We start from the raw sequence: 11698 nt of genomic DNA, 5'->3' as shown, positions 1-11698 counted from the left end.
ATTTTTTTTAATCAATTCAGATCCAAATTATTTAGTCCGATAACTTACTAATGAGAGTTTTAATATTTTATTAATATAATATAATTATATATTAAATAAATAAATTTCGAGTGAACAGTAATTCAAAGCTCAAGAATATAGTCGAATTTTTAACCAAACTCAAATCCAAATTTAAGCCAAACTTAGGTAAAAATTTTTAAATGGTTCGAGCTTCGAATTAATCTTAGACTTGAACGTAATTAATTCGAGTAAATTTTTCTTTCAATTCGACTCAATTCGATTCGTTTACACCTTAGGACGAACAAGAATCTTTATCCGAACCAGTCCACACCCTACCGCCTTCCTGATCGTCTGCTCATGTCCCCCTCTTCCTGCCTCGCCGCTTGGCTCGTGACCCCGCCTTCGGCCTCCCTCAGGGTGGCCGTCATCGGCGCCGGTGCCGCAGGTTTCGTGGCCGCGCGCGAGCTCCGCCGCGAGGGCCACCGCGTCGTCGTCTTCGAGCGTGGCGCTGCCATTGGGGGCACCTGGGTCTACACCACCGCCACCGAGTCCGATCCCCTAGGCCTCGATCCCTTCCGTGAGATCGTCCACTCCAGCCTCTACGATTCACTCCGCACGAATCTTCCTCGCGAGTGTATGGACTTCCTCGACTATCCTTTCTCCTCCGGCCGCTCGCCCGCCGGGGGTGATCCTCGGCGGTTCCCAGGGCACCGTGAGGTGCTTCGTTATCTGGAGGATTTTTGCAGGGATTTTGACCTGTACAGGCTGATCCGGTTTCAGACGGAGGTGACCGGGGTGGAGAATCTTTGCGACGAGAGATGGGAAGTTAGGTCGAGGAGGGATGGCTTGGTCGAAGAGAGTGAGGTGTTTGATGGTGTGGTTGTTTGCAATGGTCACTACACCGAGCCGCGGGTTGCGGAGATTCCTGGTATTCTTTTGGCACTTGACACTTTTTCTGGTGTACTATGGTCTCAAGCTATCAGTTTTTCTTTCAAAATTCTTTTTCATGTTGGCTTATTTCTAAATTATTTTGAGGAAAGGTATCATTTAATTCATGAGAGTGAGATCCACCGAAAGATTGAGTTGAAAATGAGCAGTTTAGACCATCAAGCTGATTTTAGATTTCAAAATCAAAACTAAGACCAAATTTAGACTCGCCATGCTCCCAAGAACAAATATCAGGTTTTCATGACCAATAATGAAGTATTTTGGTCTATCAAAGTGTTTGCTCAGATTGACCATCTAGGAGCTGATATCTATTCCTCATAGTGTGCGGGGTTCAATTCTCGTATTAGTTTGCAGACTGGAGCTATGAGCGGCTTATAAGTAGTTTTGAGCCACAACTACTTTATTAACAATATTAGCATTCTGAAAGTCTGAAATGTATTCCTGGGAGCTTGGGGAATCCAAATTTGATCTTCCTTTAAGTTTTGGAGTTGAGGAAGGCGGTTGCTTTAAGCACCTTGACTGAAAAATAACTCATATTGGCAATTCAGGACCCAAAATTTTTCTTGAGAGTATTGGGAGTGCAAATGTGGTCTTAATTTTGGCATTGAAGTCCATGCCATCAAGGTGTTTTGAGCCAAAATACCGTTATGATTTGAAATAATTCATTTCAACTCAAATATAATCTTTAGGCATCACACTCATGAATTCAACAGTATAATGTTTTAGCCCTTAAAAAGTTTAAACTAATAATAACGTTGGTGAAGTTGGGGGTATTTTGAGCATGCAAACAGAAAAATGTGTCAAAAGGTGCACCTTTGGCTAATCTACAAAGTAAGAGACATGATTTTAAATAATGGTAAATGTGAGTGCTATTTGGAAATTCTACCTATATTTATTCTCATTTGACAATCCTTTTTCTCTTGATTTAAATGTGTCCTAACCTTTACTATCCATGGTGCTAATAGGAATAGGGGGATATCATGCAGTTGATTGATTTTATTAATGCTGTTTTTACTTGATCTGTTTGTTAAATTCTTTTGTGAAATTTTTTTGAACGGATCCAACTACAGCTTGTAATTAATATTCTCATTGTTTCTTCGAGAAATCTGATATTTTACTCACAACAAATCAACACAATCAAATTCTCATTTGAAAATTGTCACCAACTTCAATCATTTTATTGCATCAAGCCTCTCAACCACTATGGTGGTATTTTTGCAAGAGTCTTACTCAGTCTTATTTATTTATTTGTTTATTATTTTTGGAACTTCTATTGTGTGTAAATCGCAGCGGTTGATATTTTCGTTCTAACTTGAGGTGAAGTGCTAGAGTCAACATTTTTGTATTCAATAGCGTTTAGTCTCACATAGTCACATGGATATTATGCTGCACGCAAGATAACAGAGCCATCTATTGTATGTTTTCATGCCAATCTGTTGAAGTAAAGATCAACCAAGGACGACAGGATTCTTTGCATGTTCATACCATTACACTTTTGATATTTTTATAGAAGTGAGACGGCTAAGGTTGTCCTCTGAAAGGACTTATCTGCCTGCTTCTGATCTTTGAGTATTAATTTCTTTCACTTCCTCAATAGTTGCACTTTCTTGTGCCATTTGGATGTCGGAGGTGAAGTGTGCATCTTTTTCAGGTATCAATACATGGCCTGGGAAGCAAATGCATAGTCACAATTATCGGCTCCCTGAGCTATTCCTTGATCAAGTATGTGTTGAGTTAATTGTTCTTTTGGCACAAGCTTGTCTAATTTTCATTAGCAATTCAGATATATAATGTCCTAGCTGCTTAACTGTCATATAACTTGGCTAATTTGTTGTCTCCTTTGGATGTGAAAAGATGGTGGTTATAATTGGGAGCTCATCTAGTGCTGTTGACATTTCAAGGGATATTGCTAAATATGCTAAAGAAGTGCATGTATCTAGTCGGTCACTGTCTACTGAATTTCCAAAGAAGCAACCTGGCTATGATAACATGTGGCTTCATTCTGCGGTGCTCTTTTTCATTGCGAATGAGAAATATGCAGTTTGTATTAATATTTTAATTAATTAAGTGCTAACACCTGGAAATTTTGTCACAGATTGAGAGCACCCACACGGATGGCAATGTAGTATTTCTAGATGGAAGCCAATTCCATGTTGATGTTATTATCCATTGTACCGGGTAGGAAAATCACTTAACACTTCAATATTTGGACCTACAAATAATCTTTGTTAATACATGTATAATTAAACCTATGCTGTATTTCTACGCTTTATTTATTAAAACCCAATAGGTAATGGAAGTCACTTTTTAAAGGGATATCTGCAAAGCCTATTACTAGGATTGTTCTACCTGTAGCATTTTATATCAAATAATTAAATATTTTTAATTTTATCAAAGTTAATATCCATAGATGAGTTGACCACCCAACTTCATTGTGTGTGTGTGTGTGTGTTTTACTTGGGACCGTCCTGAAAGGATCGTTTGTGTGTATGTGTGTGTGTTTGAAGACGTGAGGCTATAGAAATTTGGTGGCTCCTTCACATAATATATAGCCGGGAAGAGAGATTTCAATAGTACATGCTCTTTTTTCTCTTTGCAGGTACAAATACCACTTCCCTTTTCTTAAAACAAACAATACTGTCACTGTGGATGACAATTGTGTTGGCCCGTTGTATAAGCATGTATTTCCACCATCTCATGCTCCAAGACTTTCCTTTATTGGAATACCTTGGAAGGTTTGCTTCTCTCAAGACATTTTTTTCTCACCTGGATGAAAGTTGCACATAATGATTTCACTTTGATTTGTTGGTAATTGTGAAATAGGTAGCTCCTTTCCCACTATTTGAATTGCAAAGTAAGTGGGTCGCAGGTGTTTTATCTGGGCGAATTACACTACCAACTGAAGAAGAAATGATGGCAGATGTAGAAGCTTGGTACTTGGAAATTGAGGCTCTTGGATGGCCCAAGAGATACAACCATAACTTGTCCGAAAATCAGGTAATGTTGCTTGTGTAATAGCCAAGTTGAGCCAAGAAAAAACTAATGAAGAAACGAAGATATAGGAACAAAAGATGTTAAAATTGATGTCCACATGTCAAATCAAGTAAGGGTCTACTCAATCTCTGTGCCTCATTGAGTGGTGTAAAAAATATTTAGATGTTGAGACAAATTCTATATTATACATAAAAGGCCTCATGCAACCCTTTCTTTGATTGGGATTAGTATTTCTGATACATATTTATCCTGTTCTCTTGTTGTCCATTAACCCTTAAGGTGTTTTTCATCTTTATTTTGTCTGTCTTTGTTTCTAAACCTTGCTTCGATATTGCAGTTCGAGTATGACGACTGGCTTGCAGCGCAGTGTGGTCATCCTCCCATTGAAGAGTGGAGGAAGTTGATGTACGAGTCCGCTTCCATGAATAGAGTAGCTCGACCAGAGAAATATCGCGATGAATGGGACGATGATCATTTAGTCACACAAGCTGAACAGTCTTTTAAATTCTTGTGACATCTCTTGATTCAAAATTTTGCTCGGCAAACTTCATCGCATACAACTGTTGATCATGCCACTCATGAAGGATCATTGTCCTTTGACATTCTTCCTCCAAGCATTTGTATCATTTGTATTTTATTTATTAAATTATCTATTGAGGTAGCATATCTCGGGTATTCTCCTGTAATAATTATATCACAATGTTTGCTTATTTATGGGAAAATTAGCATTCCCTCTTTTTAACCTGGAGGCAAGGATTTGATTCTTTCTCAAGTAAATTAATTTTCCATAGTGAGTTATCGAGGGCTTATTTCTTTTATTTTATAATTATTTCAGCTGTGCAAAAATTTCATATTTTATTAAATATTACAATCACCACAATATAATAAATATAACTCGTGGTAAAGTCGTATATCATTTGTATAGACATTTCATCACATTTTTAACAAAGAAATTTAGAATGCGAACAACGTGCACACACACGTTGCTCTCGAGTTTAAGTAGACAAGGTCTGCTCCACGCAAAAATAAATAAATTAATTGATTAAAAAAGAAAACAAAAGAAAGAAAACAAGAATTTTTCGAAATTATTATAACCACTCCTCGTCGCCTTCTCTGTTTCTTCGCTCGATGTCAGTTCTCAACGTCTAAACGATGCACTCAACAAGGCCTTGCCTCTTCTCTCCCTGTCCCACTCCGCTCCTACCCATCCGCTTCTCCTCTGCCAGCTCCTCCTCCTTCTCCGCCATCAAGCCGCACCGCATCGCCGCCTTCCGCCCTCTCTCCTCCCTCAAGGAGTCCAAGAACAAGAAGGCCACCCTCCGCAAGGCCAGTGACGTGCCCCAGAACCTTAGTTTAGAAAACGGAAAGGGAAGGGGCGACGGGAAACTCACAGAGGACGGCGAGGGGGACCTCGGCGGGGACGCCGCTCTGAAGGGGACGGTCCTCGCTGGATTTCTTTTGGTCGGAGTCGTCGGAGGGTGCGGGACTGCTGGATATGTGTACAAGGATCAGATTAATGCTTTTCTTGCCCAATTCTCCGGTTTCATCGACGGTGCAGTTCTTTATCCTTACAACAACTGAGTTTTGTTTAATGAATTTTGGGCGAATCGATTGGATCAATGTGCATCTCTGGAATTTGTGCTTTTCTTTCTCGTCCCGTCTGGAAGATGAAATCAATTGAGCTTAGTGGATTTTGAAATGTTGAAATGCTGAAACCGGTAGACAACGAGATGCAATTTCTAGTTTGTTGAGTGTGATCTTCACTTCTGACTTTTCAATTTTTAAACAAAAGATTGCCAACTCCAAGTCGCTATTCGTTATGCGATTATTATTCAACTTGCAATTCTTGTCACCATGTAGTTCTTCTTCTAGAGATATCAAGAAATGTATAAAGGATTATCCGATCAAACAAGATAATTTCTCTTTTGGTTCTTTTCTAGTACATAGATGGATGGAAATATGTAGTCTTAACTTCCAACTTCACAGGTGAACTGGAAATGTATGCTGAATTCACGTCTATTTATTTTCAACTTAGTCTTGCAATATCTTGCTGCAGTATGTTATATTTTTGTAGTGAATTAACAATTCAAGATTGTTTTCTCGTGCCTGATGCTAACTGCTTTGCTGTCTTATGCTACTCAACCAGGTTATGGGCCTGCCGGATATGCTTTATTTGTACTTGTTTATGCTGGACTTGAGGTAGGTGTAAATGATGATCATTTCTTTATCAAACATTACTTGTAATGAACAAGAAGATAAGATTTTGTTCAGGCTTGCACTGTCTCCAACCTTTTGGAACCTTCTTAGGTCTATACGGGTTGTAAAGAATATATGATTAAACTATAAGTTCAAACATGCAGCTATTCCATTTACTGTCTTTGATATCTCCCTTTGAGGATTTGCATCAGCTGCCAGGATAATTGGAAGTGTTGAGCTAGTTTTAAAAAATTCTAAAAATGAAACCTTACAATTATGAACAAAGTTTATTTCACAACTGGTGGAGCTATCTTGTGTCACCATTATGTCAATATAAAACTGTTTTAGATATGCTGAGGAAGAATGTAGAAATGTGGTTCTTTCTAACTATTCTTTATTGTCCTTGACATCTAATGAGGACTAATATGCCAGTCAGGTTGCAACTACACAACATAGGTCTTCAAGTTCAAGTTGTAGGAAAGCCTACTTTGGTATTCTCGTAGGTTAAAACTGCATATGCCAAGTTGCTGACACCTATATTTATTTTGCTTAAATGTTGAAAACTCGTCCTCTTGACTCAAATACTTACTCTGGATGCTTTTATTGTAGATTTTGGCAATTCCAGCAATTCCCTTAACAATGTCAGCGGGTCTTCTGTTTGGTAGTCTGATTGGTACCATCATCGTCTCCATCAGTGGGACAGTAATTTGTTTTGCCTCGGTCTTTTATTTCATGATTACTATAAGATTCCCTGTAAGTTCTTACTGCAAATTATTTGATTTTCTAGGTTGCTGCTGCTGTAGCTTTTCTTATTGCTAGGTATTTTGCACGTGAACGGATTCTCAAATTGGTTGAAGGAAATAAGAAATTTTTAGCAATTGATAAGGCAATTGGAGAAAATGGCTTTAGAGTTGTTACACTCCTTCGTTTGAGTCCTTTGCTCCCATTTTCTCTGGGGAACTATCTATATGGTTTGACATCAGTGAAGTTTGTTCCTTATGTGCTAGGAAGGTCAGTCTTTTACTGCTGCTAATTATTCTGTCTTTTTATTGACCCGATTTAGTGCTAATTTCCAAATGGGAGTGTAAATCAATGAGATATCACTTATGATGGAGAAAAAGGTTTCATGAAAGAATTGTTTTAAGGAAAATTATTTTCTGGAGGTGTCTATGAAAAACTCACTTAGGGTGATCACTGAACACATATGCAAGAATGTGTAAGTAAATAAACAAGACAAATTAACTTGTCTAATTATTAACTGCATTACTGAATCATTTGACATCTAGTTAACAGTTATACTTATTTTGACCTTTGTTAACATAATAGCTAGTACATTTCTTGGTTACCTAATTGATTATGTTAAAACAAGAGGTCTGTCTTGACTACAGAATTAGTTAAGCTTGATGGATATGGTGTGCAAACTTAGATATGCCCATCAAAATAAAAATGTTTATTTAACATGTTTTTGTGCACTATTATTAGTTCATTTTGCACAAAAAATGCAATATTTTTCTGTAAAAGTTTTTTCTTTTTTGTTGTTGTTGGTGGTGAGGTTATATAAAGCTAGATATTTGTGACTTGTTTGTTTCACCATATCCAATAAAGCTCAACCAGATTTTTTTTATGTATTCACATGGCTTAGTTTTTTCTTTGGGATACAGTATTCAGCATCACTTCTCATGGATGTAACTTGTTTAAGGAGCTTAATTTAATAATTTATCTTGTTCTGGTTGGCAGTTGGTTGGGAATGCTTCCGGGGACATGGGCTTATGTTAGTGCAGGTGCATTTGGGCGAGCTATAATTGTAAGTTTCTCTGATCCCAAGTTTGTGCAAGATTCAACTCTGTAAATATGTTTGCTACATATAATCATATAGTTGTTGGTACTGTAGGTTTTGCCTAACTATGCTTAATTCATTTTTTTTCATGTTGTGTATTGCTTCAGGAAGTAGTTCATAGATGTTAGATGTCATATTTTCTTATAATTTGTGTGTTAACCATTGGTTACTGAATTGTTATGCCATGGAGATGATTTGAGTTTTTTTTTTTTTTTTTTTTTGAAGAGAAAGTAGAAACTAATTCATCTGACAATCCAAGAAATAAGAACAATTTGAGATACTGGTGAAAAGAACATCATCTCCCTCAGAACAAAAGAAGCTACAAGATCTGCTTGTTTGTTATTGAAACTACTAACTTGACACCATTTACGGTACCATACAATCCATTCCCTGTTCTGCATGTCTTTACTGATTATTGTATGAACAAAAATGTTCACTGCATTCTTGACAATAGCATTTTTAAAACACAACTCTAAGATACCTATGCTGAGTTATATAAAGAAGTTTCTCAACCATGTGATTGTGTGACAGTATTCCCATTCTGAAATTTACCTCTCTTTCATGGTGGTTAATTCTCACCGCCATAATCTGTTTTAGCAAGTCCTGGATGGTTAAAACATCACTAGTTTTTGCAACATTAACTGATCTGTCAACATATTTCCATGACGCTTAAGGAAATTATATGACAAATAATGTTTGGTCACTACTATAGTTGATGTTTTGAAATATTCTTTCTTGGCATTGGGCTCCTTCATGATAGAACCTGTAATATTCTGCTTAGACTTATCACCATTGTTTGATACTCAAAACTTTTCTTACTTCTTGGTACCTATAGCAAGGGGAGTACTCACGGATGGGGTTACCAGGGTGGGATGGTCAATTAGTGACTTTTGGCTTAGGGCTACTTTTTACAGCCCTTGCTGCATCTTATGTGACTCGCCTTGCAAAGGTAACAACTCTCCACACCAAGCATTATAATTACCTATCTTTTGATAATCTCAAGCAAGATTTTCTAGGAATGTGCATGACTTGTTCTTAGTTTGATTGGGCCTCTATTTACTGGAGCAATATTTGTATTGTAATTAATAATAGTCAGTTAATGTGCTCCATTTCCAAATCCATAAGGCCAAGGGGTTATTTAAACTTTATGAATTAATTAACAAAAATTAAATTTTTCTGTTGATTTGCTTTCCAATATTATTTTTGCAGGATGCAGTAAAAGACATCAGATAGGATAGGACATTTGTGGGGCACAAAGTCTTGATAAATAGCGCCTCTCTTGATATAAAACTGATGTATGCTCTTAGCATCTGTGGATACTGATCTTTCAGACACATCTAATACAATACAAAAATGGCTAGATTTGCCTTCATCGTTTCCATTTCTACCTCTTTGAAAGTTTGTTCACGAGCAATTTTGTAGATGACTCCAAGGAATTGTCTTTACTCTTTAGAAACAACCTTCTCTTTTGTCTCTTCCTTGTACATGGAGTTTGGGAGGGGCATCAGTGCCCACTGCCCTGCCCATATAAGATATAACAGTACGTATATATTAATACATGCCGGCTAGCTACTGCCAATTGGTCACAAACAACATAAATATTATTATTATTGAACAGTACGTATATATTAACAGTAGCGGTATATTTATTTATATCATTACATGCATGTGCTAGCCAAGAACCTTAATACAAGTATCATTACTTATAAGCAGAAGAAATCATCACGCATGGTCCAGGATATGTGATATAAACATCGAACTCAGCAGTGAGTGTCGTGGCAGTGGCATTGACCAGTTGGCTAAGGGCGTAGCCCCTGGCCAGCCGGAACTGTCCGCTTCCGCCTATGATGCTCCGATCCGACACTCTTCCCGGCTCGTACCTCCCGAACATGGCCAACGAGCTCCCGTTGTACTCTCCGGCGGTGAACACCAAGTTCAAGGCCGTCGTTATGCTAAGTCCTGTCAAATCTGAGAACACGGCGAGCCCTTGGGCCCGGCCGATGACCGGCGAACTAGGCTCGGGCCCTTCGAGGAGAATGTTGTCGATCACCCCGATGTTACCGAAGCCTCCGGCAGAGGATTCCGGGTGGAGGTTCACTGACACAACTGCCGTCGCGTTGGGGGAACCCGCGACGCGTTCTAGGAAGTAAAAATGAAGGTGGTCGGAGTAGTTCTGTGAGAAGGCCACCGTGGCAGAGGAGAGGAGAAGGAAGAGGATGAAAGAGGGAAACGAGACGACGACTTCCATCGTGCAATACTTAAGAAGGGAGATGGAACTAATTGGAAGTCTACCCTTAGATATATATAGACACACAATATATGCAACCAAGGGAATTTTATTTTGGCCCTTAGCTTCTGGTTATTTTCTGTCGTTATTTCTGTTTTCAATTTTAGAAAACAACAAAAAGCCCCTAGAATTTTATATTTTTATTATTTAATAACGATCAATTTATAGTCGACCGTTAAGTAAGATCAGACTCAATCCAGGGTCGGCTCAAGGTATAGGCCATTAAAATCTATGCCTAAGGCCCTTATTATATTGGAGTTCACAAATTTTACATATATATATATATATATATATATATATATATATATATATATATATATATATATATATATATATATATATATATATATATATATATATATAAATTAAATATGAATATTAATTTAAAAACATATAAGTTTGGATATTAAATATTTATATAGATATTAAATATTTAAAATTATGGCTAAAATAAATTTTAGTTTAGATTTATTTTCAACAGTAATTTTAATTTTTTACTAGTTAAATTATATTTGGTCAAAAATTTAAAATTTTTACAAATTAAATTGGATTTTTTTTAAAAAAATTTATTCGTATTAGATTTAATTGATAATTTTAATTTTTTACTATTAAAATTAGATTTGTTTGATAATTTTTTTATTAAAATTTAATTAGTAATTTTAAATTTTTTACTGATAAAACTTTAATTTATTAATCAAAATTAAATTTTGTTAATGAATTAAAAATATTTATTGGTTATATTTAATAAATATTTTTTTTATAAAAATATTTTTAAAAGTCAAAAGCATATTTAATATTGTAGTATTATTTCTTTCTTAAATTTTATTTTTCTTTCACTGTTTTTTTTAATAATTCACCATTGATATTTTCTAGCTAAATATTTTTGGTTAAATAAATTTTATTAATAATTATCAAAGTTAAAATTGATAAAAAGATAGTTTAGTTCACGAAGCTCCCGTTAATACAAGATTCTGAGGAAGAGTTTATTAAACGTAATGACTATATCTAGTACATGAATATATTTCCTCTAGATCACACAATAATTTTACCACTATATCGAGACTTTTCTTCTTCGAAATTAAAAATGATTGATAATTTTTTTAAAAAAATATATAATTAAAATGTATATTAAAAGTATTACAATAATTTATTTCATAATTCTAAATTAGTTAATATAAAATATTTTTTTAAAATTTTTTACTAATAATAAAAAAGTAAGGTTTGACCTAACATAAAATTATTGCTATGTGATTTAATTGGTCACTGCTTTAATTGTATAAATAATCATTGGCAATATATGAAACTGTACTTTTAAATTTTACTAATAAAATTAAATGTCGCTCCCGAGACATGGTTGAGTTGACTAATATGAGGTAAATATTGTTATAATGGGCAAGGTATCGAATCTTCGGCAAAGCCAAGAAAAATGTTCTCTC

The 11698-nt window shown here is 35.9% G+C and overlaps 3 protein-coding genes across 3 annotated transcripts; 2 read left to right on the top strand and 1 right to left on the bottom strand.

The window, feature by feature from the left end:
- Positions 1–263: 263 nt before the first annotated feature.
- On the top strand, positions 264–4740 carry LOC121997899 (flavin-containing monooxygenase FMO GS-OX-like 4). The gene is made up of 7 exons (XM_042552567.1): positions 264–928; positions 2600–2670; positions 2803–2955; positions 3044–3126; positions 3548–3683; positions 3772–3945; positions 4280–4740. The coding sequence occupies exons 1-7, from the start codon at positions 358–360 to the stop codon at positions 4454–4456; spliced, it is 1365 nt and encodes a 454-aa protein (XP_042408501.1). The 5' UTR covers positions 264–357; the 3' UTR covers positions 4457–4740.
- A 321-nt stretch (positions 4741–5061) lies between these two features.
- LOC121997898 (TVP38/TMEM64 family membrane protein slr0305-like) lies at positions 5062–9354 on the top strand. The gene is made up of 7 exons (XM_042552566.1): positions 5062–5494; positions 6089–6141; positions 6748–6840; positions 6926–7149; positions 7876–7942; positions 8811–8924; positions 9185–9354. The coding sequence occupies exons 1-7, from the start codon at positions 5095–5097 to the stop codon at positions 9206–9208; spliced, it is 975 nt and encodes a 324-aa protein (XP_042408500.1). The 5' UTR covers positions 5062–5094; the 3' UTR covers positions 9209–9354.
- Positions 9355–9674: 320 nt separating this feature from the next.
- On the bottom strand, positions 9675–10223 carry LOC121995276 (dirigent protein 2-like). Its single transcript, XM_042549056.1, has one exon. The coding sequence runs from the start codon at positions 10221–10223 to the stop codon at positions 9675–9677; it is 549 nt and encodes a 182-aa protein (XP_042404990.1).
- Between the last annotated feature and the right edge of the window lie 1475 nt (positions 10224–11698).

This window comes from Zingiber officinale, chromosome 6A, assembly GCF_018446385.1.
Source record: "Zingiber officinale cultivar Zhangliang chromosome 6A, Zo_v1.1, whole genome shotgun sequence".
Classification (NCBI taxonomy): domain Eukaryota; kingdom Viridiplantae; phylum Streptophyta; class Magnoliopsida; order Zingiberales; family Zingiberaceae; genus Zingiber; species Zingiber officinale.
This window is presented reverse-complemented; position numbering and strand designations above follow the sequence as displayed.

Excerpts from the sequence above, each read along its gene's own strand:
- LOC121997899 (XM_042552567.1), top strand. The coding sequence starts at position 358 with ATGTCCCCCTCTTCCTGCCTCGCCGCTTGGCTCGTGACCCCGCCTTCG. Across the intron at positions 2,956-3,043 it reads ACATGTGGCTTCATTCTGCG|ATTGAGAGCACCCACACGGA; the intron begins GTGCTCTTTTTC and ends ATTTTGTCACAG. Across the intron at positions 3,127-3,547 it reads GTTATTATCCATTGTACCGG|GTACAAATACCACTTCCCTT; the intron begins GTAGGAAAATCA and ends TTCTCTTTGCAG.
- LOC121997898 (XM_042552566.1), top strand. The coding sequence starts at position 5,095 with ATGCACTCAACAAGGCCTTGCCTCTTCTCTCCCTGTCCCACTCCGCTC. Across the intron at positions 5,495-6,088 it reads ATTCTCCGGTTTCATCGACG|GTTATGGGCCTGCCGGATAT; the intron begins GTGCAGTTCTTT and ends CTACTCAACCAG. Across the intron at positions 6,142-6,747 it reads TTGTTTATGCTGGACTTGAG|ATTTTGGCAATTCCAGCAAT; the intron begins GTAGGTGTAAAT and ends CTTTTATTGTAG.
- LOC121995276 (XM_042549056.1), bottom strand. The coding sequence starts at position 10,223 with ATGGAAGTCGTCGTCTCGTTTCCCTCTTTCATCCTCTTCCTTCTCCTC.